General features: G+C 36.9%; 2 protein-coding genes across 13 annotated transcripts; one reads left to right on the forward strand and one right to left on the reverse strand.

The window, feature by feature from the left end:
• Nucleotides 1–890: 890 nt before the first annotated feature.
• LOC122024280 lies at nucleotides 891–9,061 on the forward strand. Of its 7 annotated transcripts, XM_042582869.1 has the most exons (14): nucleotides 893–1,165; nucleotides 1,265–2,863; nucleotides 2,929–3,352; nucleotides 3,463–4,152; nucleotides 4,240–4,533; nucleotides 4,736–5,353; nucleotides 5,429–5,491; nucleotides 6,014–6,256; nucleotides 6,344–6,403; nucleotides 6,475–6,876; nucleotides 6,990–7,325; nucleotides 7,412–7,471; nucleotides 7,563–8,564; nucleotides 8,637–9,061. In XM_042582869.1, the coding sequence occupies exons 1-14, from the start codon at nucleotides 1,046–1,048 to the stop codon at nucleotides 8,840–8,842; spliced, it is 6,117 nt and encodes a 2,038-aa protein (XP_042438803.1). In that variant the 5' UTR covers nucleotides 893–1,045; the 3' UTR covers nucleotides 8,843–9,061. The 7 variants fall into 7 exon arrangements, with proteins under 7 accessions (XP_042438801.1, XP_042438797.1, XP_042438803.1 ...); XM_042582867.1 differs by having other exon boundaries at nucleotides 891–1,165; nucleotides 3,463–4,533; nucleotides 8,682–9,061; XM_042582863.1 differs by having other exon boundaries at nucleotides 892–1,165; nucleotides 1,268–2,863; nucleotides 3,463–4,533.
• A 1,071-nt stretch (nucleotides 9,062–10,132) lies between these two features.
• LOC122024489 (syntaxin-61-like) lies at nucleotides 10,133–15,600 on the reverse strand. Of its 6 annotated transcripts, none has more exons than XM_042583128.1 (8): nucleotides 15,489–15,600; nucleotides 15,194–15,285; nucleotides 12,520–12,633; nucleotides 12,117–12,230; nucleotides 11,800–11,996; nucleotides 10,988–11,078; nucleotides 10,650–10,715; nucleotides 10,133–10,326 (listed from the first exon to the last, which is right to left on the reverse strand). In XM_042583128.1, the coding sequence occupies exons 2-8, from the start codon at nucleotides 15,245–15,247 to the stop codon at nucleotides 10,216–10,218; spliced, it is 747 nt and encodes a 248-aa protein (XP_042439062.1). In that variant the 5' UTR covers nucleotides 15,248–15,285; nucleotides 15,489–15,600; the 3' UTR covers nucleotides 10,133–10,215. The 6 variants fall into 6 exon arrangements, with proteins under 6 accessions (XP_042439062.1, XP_042439064.1, XP_042439065.1 ...); XM_042583130.1 differs by having other exon boundaries at nucleotides 15,194–15,279; nucleotides 15,489–15,588; XM_042583131.1 differs by having other exon boundaries at nucleotides 15,194–15,279; nucleotides 15,363–15,495.
• Between the last annotated feature and the right edge of the window lie 275 nt (nucleotides 15,601–15,875).

A 15,875-nucleotide genomic window follows, 5' to 3' on the forward strand; every position in this document is an offset into this window, starting at 1 on the left:
GGAATCATGGAAAAATGGAACAGAGGATTCACACTCTGGGGGGAAGGGTTGGGGAAGGAAAAAAAAGAAAAAAAAAATTACTACCATGAGTGACATGGTTCGGTCGCCTTGTGCCCTTAGTGCCCTCTTTCCACTTCTATGTTTCACTCTTCCAAATAAACATGGCCTAATAAAGGAAGAAAATTAAAAAAAAATCGATTTTAATTATCTATTTTTTTATATAATATCAAACAATCATGTAGTAATATTAGATTGTTATATTTAAATAGAACCTTAGCAAGTTTCTTAAAATGTATATAAAAAATTATTAGCAATCAATTAAGTTTTGGTACAAATTTAATCAAATGCTAAAATAAGATTAGCGCAAGACTATCTAACCAATATTTTTTTAAAAAAATTATTGTTGAAATAAATATTGAATATTAATGTAAAACTTAATTTAGACCCTTTTTTGCGCTTGCTAAAATTTTGAGTTTTATTAGGCAGTTGTCCATTTTTAAATTAGTAGTCAAGATTTTTGTAAAATAAAAAGAAATCACACATCATATGAACCACTTATTTCCAAAAGCTTTGTGAATCCTGAACGTCAAAGAGTTGGCGGTTCCAATCTAACGGTGAATCGGCGTTTACACGAATCGTGAGAAAAAGGTCCCCCCGAGTTTGTAATAAAGCGCGATCCCTATGGTTCAACTTTTTCCCTGGATTTACCCAACTATATACCTAAATTGTTAGTGCCCCCATGGTCCCACGACTGCCTCCCCAGTCCACATGCTCCATTGCCTGAATGGTGGATCGTGGGTGCTTAAAATTGGTAACTCATGTTATCTTGGCGGGAAAATGTGTCGTTGGAAGCAATTCAAATAATTTTGAAAGCGCAGAACAGATCTCGCTCTCTTGTTTTTTTTCCTAACTTTTCTCCCTCAAAAGAAAGGGAACTCGAAGTTCTTCCTACGATTCAAAAAAAGGGATTCCTCCTCTTGTTCTGATGATGAAAGATCTGTAGAATTATCATCCAATCAGTGTGGCCCATTCGCTTGATCTACCGATGGAGGTGGATTACGAGAGCAAGCCGAGGAGAGAGCTCCAAGCCCTCTGCAAGCAGCATGGTCTCCCGGCCAACCTCACAAATGCCCGGATGGCTGAGAATCTCGCTTCTCTGCTCCAGGTATGTAGGATTTTAGGTTTGTTTATTATTTGCAATTTGATGGTGTTGTTGCCCATTGTTTTCCGTTTCGAGAAGCTCATTTGTTTTACCGTGTTAAAGAAGGCAAACAGCGAAGAAATTAAGCCCAAAGGCTGCTTGAAGGGCTCTGGAGGAAGCAGTGCCGAGGAAGGAGGAGGCAGACTGCTACCTAAGAAGGTGAGCTTCTCTCTGCACGAAGTTGGTGTGCGAGCTTTGCCTGAGCGAAGGAGATCTAGTAGGAGGAAGTCTGTTGTTGGTTTTGCACCAAAAGAAGTTACTGAGGGTGCTTTGGAAGCAAAAATTGAGCTTGAAGTGAGGAAAACAAGCAAGAGGTATCACTGCACTTCACCAGATCGGAATGGGGAAGATGATTTGGCTACAAACTTCCCTTGTCCAGGAGGAATCCCCTTGGACGAGAAACATGATGGCGCTGTGCCAATTACTAGAAATTTGCGGAGCAGAGTAATTACAGTTGAAGGATCTAAAGCATTGCAGGCTGATATTAAAGTACCTAGAAGAATAGTAACGAGGAGTAATAGAAAGAAAGCACAAGTAGAGGTTGTAGCTTCGATTCCTGAAGTTCATTCTGAAGAAATGAAGTCTAGGAGTGATGACGGTTTGGTAAATAAAGGTCGTTCTAAGAGACAAAAGTGTGGGAATGCTACTGTGAAAATTGATGAACGACATGACAACTTTACAAAGTCTCAGAATCTGTTAAACAGACAGGAATCAGGAACTTCTGTAGCTCCAGTCGCTGATGAAACAGTAGCAATCAAAAAGATCAGGAAGCTTGGGAGGAACAAGAAAACAAACGAAGCAACTGATGTTACTGATCCAAGTATAGAGCATACCGTTGTGGTACCTGTGACGAAGAGTTCAGTCGTTCATGAACCCAACAAGGAGATCAAGAGGCCGAATCATAATGCCCCAGAGCTCCAGATATGCGTGGAGAAATTAGTCCATATTACTGCGAAGGAAAAAAAGTTACACAACTTGCAGATAGGCCAGGTAATAAATGAACCACCAAATGAAGATTCTTATGTCGACTGTACTGTTGGAGATGGAAGGGAAACTCATTTAGGCCAAAAGCATGTTGAAGAATTACAGAGGAAATCAAGATGTACAAGAAGTGGATTGGTATTAGAAGCTAATAAGAATGATGGAAGGCTGAGGGCGAAGAAGAGAACAAAATCTTCATGTTTGGATGATGATTCTTTTTCACGCGGGAAAGTTGAAGTGACTAGTAGATCAGACTCTACTGACCTGCTGGACGAGAAAGGTAGTTCATGCAGACATGAAGATGTTTCTGAGCAAACTGTGGAAGTTATAGACAGTCATATAGATCAAGGACCTTTTCATCCATGTTTGTCTCTATTTGTGACAGAAGATATACCCACCATTAATGCACACAACAGTTTTTTTGGTGAAGAGCAACCAATCCATAAGCATGAAAATTCTAGTAAGAAAACAGCAGCTAATGAACTGAAAGTTGCAGAAGAGAAAATTTTCTTGACGAAGGAAGTTGAGCCTGTGGGGTTCGATTTGCTAGACACCAAAAAAATGGACAGCAATGTTGGTTTCTCATGCTCTTCACAAGGAATTCCTTCTGCTGACTGGTCAGTTAAGAATGTGACTCTAGAAGGAGGTAGCAGTCACTCTGGTTTAGACAGCACAAATAAGGTTAGTAAACGTTTATCCACATCTTTTGCTAAACAATTAGTAATGTGTGTGGCGTTTTATCTTAGGTAAAGGATCGGCAAGGCAGTCAGGGCTTCGTTGGTGAGTCAGCCTTCAAGCGCACATATGACAACCAAATGTTGGTTAGAGGCGATAATGATTTTTTGTCTAACAATTCAATTGATGTTTCTATCAAATTGAAAGATGGGTCTTCATATTCTGAAGAAGTGATGAAAGAAGACAGTACTGTTCTTGAAACTGAGTGTATGAGCAATACAATTTATTCAAAAGATCAAAAAGATGGAGATGGATTGAATATGTGTTTAAATATTCGTGATGCGCCATTCATATGCCATCGTGAAGAACATTCCCATGTTTCTGCTACTCACACTTGTTCATTGAATCAACCCAAAACGATTACACTCCAAGTTAATGGTGATGGTGTTCAAGAAAACACTTCTAACACTTCCAGTTGTGATAGTGACCTTAAAGGTATGTTTAAGTAAAATGTTTAAAACTTCTATAGTTTGGTGGGTCCAATATGTTCACTTCACACCAATATGTTTATTTAATGTCTTCTTATGCTAGTTGTTAATTTGCAGATAAAGCAGTCCTGCCATTAACTGTTTTTGCTTGTAATGATTTAGTTGATTTCTTCGATCAGCCAAAGATTTCCAGAAATTCTATTGGAAGTTATGGAGTTGCTTCTATGGCATCATCAAGTGCTGCATATGAAGAATTCTGTGGACTGAAAGATGTTAATGATACAAATGTGCCATGTGATAGTCTGCATGCATATGAAGTTGTGAAGCAAGAGGGCATATTGAAGTATTCATCATCAAACTGTGAAATTACTGCTAACAGCGTGGAGCATTCTCAAGGTGAACAAAGACAATCACAGGAATCTTCTACTGCTGTTCCTGATTTTCAGTCTTGTAACATAGTACAAGATGATGATAGATGCGTCAACAAATTTGGTTCTTGCTCTAGATGTGTAATAAATTGTAATTTTTCAGAACAAGCAATTGACCAAAGGGTTCTTTCACCTATAAGACCGGAAATCAGCAGTGAAATCCAGAAAACTCCTTTAGAGGTTAAAGTTATCAATATACCATCTTCAGGTGATAACTTATACAAAAATCATCACGATGATAATTCATGTCGTGTTGACTTGATCAAACCAAGTGATCATAGAGAACTTTCAGGATTCAGAAGTTATGGAAGAAATTCTTATTCTGAAGGTTTTGGAATGCAAGGTGGAAAATCAACATCCTTACCAGAAAAGTCTGGAGGTGCAATTACAGTTATTTTTGAACAAATGAAAGGTCTTCAATTTGATGTTGCTAAAGAAGTACCTTCTGAGCTGAAGTTGTTTGTAGATTATGAAGCGCAGGCATTACTGCAAGATGAACTCAATCTTGAAGAACAGCAAGTCTTGCGAACAGGATCTTCTTTGTCTACTGTTGCATCTCCCAAGAGTGGAATGGCTAGTGATGCGCTTCTGTCAGATGATGAAAGAAGGCATGATGGAACCAAAGGAGTTGACTTGCCATCTCATTCTGGATTCAAAGACAAAAGAATTGCACCAGCCATTACAGAGATCAATGATGTTCTTGGCTCATCATGTAAGGATACTTTTGATCACTCTCCTATTCATCTAGCTCAAAGTTCAGGTACGTCACCGGATTGCACACATTTCATTGCTTTACCTTTGATGTTTATTTTTCACATGTGCAGTTCCCTACTGCTAAAAATAGTTCTCAGGCCAGTTGCTTTTGGCAACTTTTCCAAAATATTCATTAGTTCAAGTTCTGGTTAAATAATCTACCATCAAGAGTCACTATTATGTTAACTAAATGAGTATTGTGTTTATAGGCAAATTTCAAGGTGATATATGGGCTACTATAAGTACGTCAAATAGTGTGAGGAAAATTGAAGCAGTATGTAATGCAGATTCTCCATGTGAAGAAGATAATCTTGAGGTAATTAACATGGAGGATCATCAACCACAGATGGCTGTCTCTCCTTTTTGTGTAGTTTCCTCAATTGAAGGAAATGCATGTTTTCTTAATGATGAATTTAAACAACCAAAACATGCAAACTCAAGTGAATCAGCCAATGCCATCGAAGAGGATGCTCCTAATAAATTGCCATTATCTCTGTCCGTCCCCAAGGATATTAATATTCTGAATAATGATGACTTAAGCATTTCAAGAGTTGAAAAGAAGTCTGAGTTTCTGGCACCATTTTCTGGTGGATTGAAAGAAGTTAAGGAAGTTGCAGTTATCCATGATGGGGTTGAGAATAGTGGATTGAATGCATCATATGGGTTCTCCAACTGTGAAAGCAAACATGCTAAATCATTGTCTAATGGTAGTGCCCTGGCTATTAAATTTTATATGGAATCAGTTCATAATCTAGATGAGGTGCAAAACAAATTTCAAGCTTCTTTGGATGCTGATAGTAAAATCACAGGAATTCCAGTGAATGAAGGTATGTCGAAAACCCCTTTATTGAAACCATCTGCATAAATTATTCTCCTCATGATAGAATTATAATATTTTTCAGATTTTCCAGGAGGATTGAAAGGGAGAAAATCTTATGGCACTACAGCATCATCAGTCGAATATGGTCAGTCTTCCGCTATGGTTGTATGCTTAATGAACACAGTTTGTATAGCCTAATTCCATAAAATTATATTCCTTATCAACTGTACAACTTACATGTTATGCTACTTGTGTATGGTGACTGTCTATAGCTGCTCGCTCATATGTGAGATTTTAGGAGAGAATCAGGAGAAGCCGTTACTTGTTTTGCCATAGTATTTATTTAACTGTTGTTGAGAGTTGCAAGTGCATAAATCATTGCAAGGTGATATTTATGGTTGTGTATTAGTGAAATAACTTAAGTTGACTAGAATTGTAAGTCCTCACATGTTTCCCTTTATTATTCCTTCATTGTTTTCTTGGCAATATGATTTGAGGCTTTGGAATTTGTATCTCTTATTTAGTACTAGTAAGCTCATATGCTTTATTTCTTCACATTTTTCAGTTTACTGAATTTTTTTTCCTTGTGGTTATTTCTGCACCTTGCGACTCTTTCTCACTGAAATTTATATTGAGTTAACTAAGAAAGAGGAAATCATATTGCCAGCATGTTGTACCAATGTGGATCTCCCAACGGATAATGTGAAGGATGATGAAAACAATCTGAATGGTCCATCTAAGATCTTAATGGAAGAGGTTGATTCAAGGATGAATGAAGACAATGAGGAAGTCGAGGTTACCATGAGGCAGGAAACTGAAAATTGGCTAGATACAAGTGTTCATGAAGAAGATGCCCAAGAGTGCTTGCCACTCAAAAATGAATCAGATAACCGTTCATTTGAACTCACAGGTAGAAGAACTCCTAGGATGATTGTCTATGAACAATTGTCATTTAGCTAATTCAGTTCCTCCCATGACAACTTTTTCATTATTGCAGCATCATGCAAAACAATATACAGTTTTGAACGACAATGTATAGAAGATCATGATGAAGCAGGTATGAACAGAAGTAATTTTCTAGGAATTCTTTTTCTAAAGAGATCTCAAGAATTTTTTTCTACATGGCAGATATTGGTCATTCACCCAAGAATGAGCACGAAACTGTTAGCAATATTGATAACACCAAGACAAGAGGAAATTTGACTTCCCCAACTTTAACTACTGTTCAAAGTAAATTGGAGACCTCAATGCCTAATTTAGATAATAGGAATCTCCTCTCGTCTGATGCTGTTGATGAAGGTGGAGAACATTTATGTACTAGTCCTCCGGTGCCTAAGGCGCCCCTAGTTTCTGTGGATAAAAATAGTGAAATTTTAAATATTTGTCAAGTAGAGCCAGATCTTACGAGGTTTGAAGAAGCTGAAACAGATAAGGATAATGCCGATGGATGCAATGTATCCCCTAGTACCAATGAGCATTATGATGGAAAGGTGGAAAATTCTTCATCAAAAAGTCCAAAAGATGGCTCAAGTACTATTCTTTTTTCTGATTTTTTTTTATATTGTTAAGCTATGGTTATCTACATTTTTGCATCTTTAAAATTAGACGGTATCCTTATTGAATGTTTCCTGTTATAATTTCAGGTGTTCAAAGCAGCCTCAATTATTCTTATCAGCATTCTAAAACTGAAGAAATTCGCATTGCAATTGATGTGCCATTGATGTTCTCAGGAGATCTATTTAATGTGGAAAGAACCCAGTCAAACGATGCTAATAATAAATCTAACCAGAAAAAATTCTTTTCGGATTATTCAAAGGGTAGATCAGCAGCAACAAATATGGTAGGAGAGATTGAGAATACTAAAAATGAACAGGAGGAACAAACAATAGATGGAACTATGGATTTTGAATATCTGACACGATTGGAAGCATCAACCATCTGCTCTGATTCCGCTACTGTGGATGAACTCGAAAATCAAGGTACACCATAGTACCTACTTTTCTTTGGAAAAGTTATTTCTATGAATATATTGTTTGGTGTTTGAAAAGATTCTTTACCATGTCAGTTACCGTTCCATTTGATGTGGAAAGCACGCCCAGAAAGGACACCACCATTGAAAATGAAGGTCAGTATATTTAAATGATCTTTCTTGCTTGCTTGCTTTCTTTCTTTCTTTCAGAGTTCTAATTGAAACGTACTGTTTCATGATGGATTAGATAATGAATGCATTGAGAATACATCAAAAAAATATCTTGCTACTCAGCATTTGGTTGAAGCAGGAAACAGAAATGAAAAAGACATTGAGACCCCTGACATGGCAAGCTCTCAGAATGCACATAGTAGATGCGTTATTGAAGAATCAGAATCTGCTATAGGTATAAAGGACTTGTTTGAAGATCTTTCAGCAACAACTATGTCAGTCAGCAGCCCAGGAGGATCAGCCATGGGCGAAGTTATCTCAGAGAGCACAAATGATACGCCTAAGATGACCATTGGATCTTTTGAAATTGCATTCGATGCATGCTCTGCACTCCATGAATTGGAACCAATTGGAGTTTTGGGCACACTCGGAGATACACTGATAATGCCAACTGAAGAAGTCTCTTCAAATTCAACTAATCACTTTGAATGTGAGATGAAAAACGCTCAAGAATTTAGTACAGAGAAGAAAAGTAACATTTGTCTGACTATCAACAGATCCATTGAAATTGAAGCTCAAACTTCCAACATTGAAATTGGTTCGGTAGCCGTATCTTGTGAAGTCAAACCAGTAAGCTCTTTAGGCACACCAAAAGATACACCAATTTTGCCCAATGAACAGGAAAATAGGGATGCTGGAATTCCCATCTGTCCTGGAGCAGCAGTCATGTTCGATCAAATCACAAAATGCAAGAAAGATGTAGCTCAAGAGAATACTGCCGAAGACATAAATTTAACATCTAAGACAATCATCACATCTTCTGATGTAGCACTTGAAAAGCTCAGCACTGCTAGCACATCTGGAGAAGAGCAGCTGAGCACAACAGAAGCTGAAATTGTTCGAGTTAACAATATAATTCTGGAAGAGAAATGTGGAGATGGTGGTAGTAAGGTTCAGGAACTCCTTGTTGAAACCATAAATATGAATAAACTGTCTCAGCCAACACAGGGAATTGCTCCAGCTTATTCCAGTTCAGAACATAGCAGTTTCACTAATGATGATCCCACGGAATCTCCAGGTTAGCTAATAGTTGCCTTTAGGTTTTAGTTCGATATAATGATGTATGTATTCAACTTGTTTTTCGATTCAGAGTTGACAATAGAATGGGAGGAGGAATTCAGCCGCAAGTTATTAGATTTCAGGGTTTCCAGCGCCATTAAAACTAGCGAGCCGGCTGCTATGCCAGGCAAGGAGAATGCACCAGCAATCAGAAAGGATCTGCCGCAGATGCACCCAGTGGATGGATCAGCAATTAAATCATCGAGAAAGGCATTAAAGACTATTAATAATAATTAACGTGTGGAAATTTCAACGTTCCTGGTTTCGCTCCGTTTTTATAGTAGTGGATTTCAACGTGTGGTTGAAGAAATGGTGTGTGATAAATGTAGCTACTCAGATTGGTTTGCAAGTGTATTGGTGGGCATGATTGTGTTGATTGGTGAATTTGTTATCTATAAAGTAGGACCAAGAATTTTAAACTTGAGGCCTTTAATTATCAATATTTTTCTTGCACAGTTCATTCTCCCCCCTCCTTATTGTAACTACTAAAACATGTGCCATATCTTCTCCAGCGGGGAAAATAGGGATCTGATTCATCTGAATGCGGACCCATTGCGGGTATTTTTGTCTATTCGAAAGGAAAAAAACAGTAGTGAAAAAAGTATTCTTATTCAATTTTTGTTTTATAACCCACATGTCCCATTTTTCGTATCCAATTAATTTGAACGAAAATCGATCCGGTTCATAAATATTTTTCATCAATTTTTTGAAAATTGATAAATTTGTCATCAATTTTTAAGATAAATCATGAAAGTTCTATAGTAAATCATCCTTATAACTTATAAGATCGTCCAATATTGAATCGATACTTTGCTTGGGAAGATAAACTTGTGGATTTTTTCCATCCATGGGTAGTTTAATCCACGATCGTTTAACACAAATTTTTCCACTAAATTTAATATCAGTACATGTTTCAATAAAAAATTGAACCATGACACTCCCTTATTCCAATTGACAAAAGACAACTACGCTCGCCTCAGCGTTCTTGCTAACCTATCCCAGGATCAACATAGAAAAAATAAATCACAAGTGACTACTAATTCTTGAAATAGTGACTAAAGCATGAGAGAGATATTTCCCTTTATTACACTGAAATTCGAATCTCAGACCTCAAGTTGACAGTATCTTATGTACTAACCACTATACCGTCAACATGGAGGAGGTAAATCACGGATGACTACTAACCTTTGGAATAGTGACTAGCACATAAGAGAGGTATTTACCTTGACTTTGCCGAGATTCGAATCCCAGATCTCATTGTGACAACACCTTATGCGCTAACTACTAAATCTATCCGAGAGGACACGTAGATTTGATGGATGATGTCGTTCATATATTGGTATCCAACTCTAACATCACTAAATTCCTCTCTTTCCACTGCATCGAGGGCTGAAATCATTGGATATTTTTGAAGGCCCGTGGAGTTGGAAGCCCTGTTGACGTTGGTGCCCCCTCTGTGTTTCATCTGAGTTTTCATGGCAGGTGAAAATTTTTTATAGAACCAAACTTGTCAACTCAAGATTAAACTTGATAAAGCCGCAAAATTTGTTCAAGTATCAAAGTGAGTACAAAAAGCACAAGATGGTAATAATTTATTTTCTTTGTTTCCTTTACGTGAAGAATACCAAAACAAAAAGAAGTATAAAGAGTACAATTAAGAACGCTATCATCATGGTTTGGCACTTAGCGCCGGTCTTCTTCATCAGCATTGCAACTTTTCTCTGTGCATTCAAATTCTCTTTTAGTACGAGTCGGAGATCTTAATGAAAAACCAGATCAAAAATGATTCAGTCTTCAAAATCCAGCTCAAAATTGATTTGAGCTTTTAGATTCAGACTGAAATGATTTAGTTTCTTTACTTTTGCTATGAACCGAATTTGGTTAAATTTAGACAAATAAGATATTAATCATGTTTTGGCTACTAACTTTCATATAAAATACCAAATTGAATATTTAACTTTTGTGGGAAAATGCTGAAGTGGAGTCATGTTGTACAAATAGAAATGTAATAAATAATAATTAATAAGAGAAGAAAGGAAATAACCTTCACAAAGTCAAGCCTGCTTGAAGTGATATCCATTTCCTTGCCTAGTTCATCGAATATCATTTCCTGCAAACCAGAAGTCTTGTTAATTAAATGCCAAAAGAAATTCAACTTGGGAGCTTCACAATTCTTCTAAACCACAGGATCAGTTTGAAGGAACAGATAAAAAAACCTAGGAATAGAAAATTATTTGATGGTGATATAGAGGAAGATGAACATTCATATTTATTATCTATGGAAAATATTCATGCACTTCAATTAATATTTATGTTCATTATCTATTACTCGAATGATCGTCAGGTCAGACAATGTAATCATGTACTTCTTGTTCAACGTACCTGCCCAATGAGTTCATCGTGAATGGTAAGCCCCATGTCTCCAATTCTCTGGACACTAGCACTAAGCTCATCAAGCTCCTCGTCTTGTCTCCTGAATGATCATGATAAATAGTGAGATGCATTATAAAAAAGAGTTCAATATGGCAACAAGCCATAAGTATCAACAATTTAAGGTTATTTTATCTACTCTTGAATTTCATTTAAAGCCATTTGTAGGCCATTTAGATATTAAAAGGCATCTCTTTATAGCTCAAAATCCACTTTAATAAAAATAAATTCCATGCTAATTAAATTGCCTTAACTGTCAGTGGATAAGGCTTGTTGACAAAATACCCATGGGTTGGGATAGCCCCTAAAGGGTGTAGATGGCCCCCGGGCTAACTCAGCTAGTAAGTGCATAGGATAATGACTGTAGTGGTCAGGGGGTCAAAACTTGACAAGGGATTTTATCACCTCTGTGAACCCCTATCCTTGCACTTGCCAATTTGGGTTCCAGTTGAACTCCCTTTCAATGGCGTGGGACAGTCATGAGGGGGCCGTTAACGTGGCAGTACCACATTTTTCCTAAAAGGGTGGAGATGTGATATTTCACAAATATTGTAACAGCATTAACAGTAGTAGCACAAAATTAGTCCTACTTGTGATCAATAATTACATAAAAAGAAAATCTAGACTAGATGGCTGATCAACAAGCTTGAGAGAGCCCATAAAAAAGTACAATTCCAAATTATGTGTAACAGATGCACCAAGTCAGCTTCTCTAACATTTTCATTAATATAATATAATTAACAAATTATGAGTAAACAAATAACTTGATGAGGAGTATTTGTTGATCTGATTCTGAGGTAATAAAATCACAATAATCTTTTTTGTATTGGTTTGATCCTTCAGCATGAGAAGTATTGCCATCTGGAATTTGCATCAGCTCTTTATGCACGCCTTTTACATCTGAGCTAAGCAGATTCAGCTTTTCCTTTCCAGCCTCTACAATTCTCTTCACAGCGTCCACCTATAACACTACTAAAATTGTAATGAATGGGGAAGACACCAGGTCTTAGCAAAACTTGCAAAAGATTAAGGTGTTCCTCTCATCATATGTTAAAATTAAATTAATGCAGTTTAAGCTTACCTGATTATGAGCGGTGGCAGTCCATCTCTGACTTTTCTCAAGCTCAACATGATCAAGTCCATACCAAGCAGGATCTCTGGAAGAATCTGCAATTGCCTTCTCCAATTTATCAACCTTCCCACAGAAAGAAGTACAAATTCAGGGAAACATTGAATATTACAAACAATCAGGAAGCAAATTTAAGTATGGTCCAGTGCCACCTGCCCAAGGAAAAGAGAAAAAGTAATGAAAAATACTCCTTTTTTATGTTGAATATCCTATTTAGCAATTGTTCACAAATATTCCAACTTCAGTTGTCATATAGAAATCCCAGATCTATCATGTATACCAATCCCTCAAACTAAATTTGTATTCCCACTAGTTGTTTTAGGTAATCAGTGCCAATAAAATTAAAAGGCAGTACCTGCCATTTTATGTTCTCACAGCTGGTAAGTAGCTCTCTTGTCAGGTTAGTGTGCTCTCCTGTGTATGAAGGTGTCTGTTTCCATTGATGAAAAGTAACTTGCAGTGTATCAATCTGCAAACATAAATAGATAAACACAACAGATGAAATCATAGACAAATGTCAGCCCCAAGGACTTAATTCAAGATAAAATGTACTATAAATAGTTCTTGGAGGTAAAAAAAATTTATGTCCTTCAAAAGAATCATTCAAACATAAAGTACAACAGTAAGAATCACCAATTTTGGAAAAACAAAAAGAAGCAAGGTCATCAATTCACTTAAGACTATAAATTTCTAGTTTTGAACCTAAACTTGTTTTTTTGCTGCTGATAAAGATAATATATCTTGATTCTTTTTCAATCTATAATGCTCTTATAAGTTAGAATCCATGGAAAAAAATACAACAGTATCAGGATGATCTGTGCTATGCTAAGTTGCGAACCAAATCTACTAAAGTTGAGCAAACAACAAATATAACTTGCATGGAAGAACATCTTATCACATAGACAAAGCAAAGCAAAAAACTAAAATTTCATTTGTCATGCTTCAAATTTTCAAATATTCCTGTCAAACACAAAACGTCTTTGTGACCCTTTAGTTTTTTTTCTTTGTCAATGTTTATGATTGCCTTTAGTTGGAAGCATGAGCTTTTATTTGTGCAGTTTGCCTTAGAGACTGATGATTTTACCTCTTTCAAACTCAATGTCAGAAACTTCCTTATTTTTATGGTTCCATATGAGCAGATCTCAGCGACTACACTGTATTATCCCTTAATATAATTTGATATAAAAATTAATATGGAACACTAGGTTGCTCAAATAAAAAATGACAGCCCGGTGCACGAAGCTCCCGCCATGCGGGGTCCCGGGGAAGGATCCATTGTACGCAGCCTTACCCTGCTTTTTGCAAGAGGCTATTTCCAGGATTCGAACCCGTGACCTTTTGGTCACATGGCAACAACTTTACCGTTGCGCCAAGGCTCCCCTTCACACTAGGTTGCTCAAATAGAAGACATAATCCACTACTATGCCCTTTATTCTTTGGCAAACTTTTCTCATTCTCGTATCTTTATACATTTTTTTTGCTAATTTATTATGTTCAACATTTCAAGCTTCTCCAATATAACAACACAGCCCTTGCTAACTAAAACACAAGGACAAAGTGACAGCATTGCCCACAAAATTTCCCTTGTTTTTCTACAACTAGAGTTTTCTATTTTCCTCTCAATGATACATACATACAAATTAATGAAACTACACATTTACTATACAAAAACAATGGCGGAATCTCTCTCATCATCTAGTCACACTAAACTCCCTCAATGCTCACCACTTGCTTGGCTGACCCAATACCTAATGGATTTGTCATTTAAGAAAGAGAAGAATCCTACCTCAAACTCAAAGATTGCATGCATTAATCCCAATCAAGCCCTATTCACTATTATTCACCTTCTCCACCAACAAATATCCCCATCTGCACACTACAAGACCTGATCGCCTTCATCTCTGTGGGATTCAGTCCTTCAATGATACCTCACGATTGAGACCCATGTAATCTCTACAACTCTCTCACCTTTGCCCAAACTCAGTCCCCATTGTGCCTCCCTGACCTTCTCCACTCAACCACAAGACTCAGTCCTCTCAACCAATCAACTACAATGAACTGGTCTTCATGCAAAACAGCAAGCCAGTGGCCCAATTTTTCTCAAGCATCCATATCTCTCTCTTCCCTTGAATGTCATCTCCACTAGCAATTGTTACTGACCACTATTCCACTAATGAACCCTCTAGGAGAAGGCTGGGAGTCTATTTGCCAGAAACAACACCACTCACAACCTTCTCATCTGTACAAATTTGATAGCCACCTACCTTGTATCCTTGCTGGCGAAAGACAAGTCCACTAGCTTTTTGATCAAACTGAAGCATTGTTTTGCAATCTAATTTAAAGAGAGACTTTGGCTATGGTTGATATTGTGGCAAGCGATACTCATTCCTCCTTATCCCCTTCTCTTGCTTGAATGGAGAATCCATTATGCTAGGGAGCCAGCAAAGCAATAGGCTGACAATGAGGGATCTTAGTGTGACTAGGTGATGACGGAGAAAATTCCACCATTACTTTTGCAAAATAAACATGCACCTTTGTTAATTTATATGTATGTACCAATTGAGGGGAATATAGAAAATAAAAAAGGAAGTTGTTCATCTTAACCGGCAAGTGAGATTATGGATATTTTATGAGGTGGAAAATAACCTGAAATAGATTTGAGCACATCTGCCAAAAGTTTGAGCCTGCACATGCATTGTAACTCTAATTGAACCCAAACCTAGTGCGATTTTGCTAAATCTTATTTGAGCTCTTTCGTCTTTGCCAAATCTTATTCACGATTGTTAGTTATTAATAATCGTGAATTTACTTGCTATATATGAAAAATATAATATTCACACGGGAAGGGGCTCACTCAGGGCATGACACATGCAGCCCACTATTTCAAATTCAGCGTACGCTAATCATTCATCCCAGGAATCATGAAGAGCACTTCACAGATCAGATTGTACGAAGCAATCGAGCAAAACAAAAACTTGGAAGAATAAATTAACTCCGAATTAGTTGAATCACCCAAATATAGAACTTACGGACTCCTGAATCTCCCCTTTCACTGCATAGAATGGATCTTGTGCTGAAGTCATATCCGAGAGTAACGACCAGATCCTCCGTTCACCTGAAACTACAAAACAAATGAAGAATCACAAATCCCGCAGCACAACCCGACCGAAGCTACAGACAAAATCTAAGAAAAACAACAAGAAGATTAGGGATGCCGATCATCAGAGAACAGACGGAGTAACGTTATGAAGCGATCGGATCCGGGAAGGAGAAGAGGATAAGGTGAGAGAGAAAGCGATCAGAGAAGGTGTGCAGTAGCAGTACCTGATACGACGGTGTAGAGAGAGAGGTAGGCGCCGTCGCCGGTTGTAACGGCGGGTGAGTCGAGCGACAAGAAACGGGAGGTTTAGAAAATAAAAAAAAATATTTATTTTTGATCATTAAATATTAGTTATACGTATTAAAAAAAATCAGTAAATCCTAATGGCCAGCCCGCCAGAAAATAAATTTATATTGTTAAAAAAATAATTAAACTAATTAAAAATTAATTAAATATTATTAATAAAAATTAATTAAATATTATTTTTAAAAATTAAATATTAAAAATGATGAGAACCGATATAATTGACTTATAAAATTATAATATTATCTTTAATAATAATTCTAAAAATTATATATATATATATATATATATATATATATATATATATA

The sequence above is a fragment of the Zingiber officinale genome, chromosome 9B, assembly GCF_018446385.1.
Source record: "Zingiber officinale cultivar Zhangliang chromosome 9B, Zo_v1.1, whole genome shotgun sequence".
Lineage (NCBI taxonomy): Eukaryota > Viridiplantae > Streptophyta > Magnoliopsida > Zingiberales > Zingiberaceae > Zingiber > Zingiber officinale.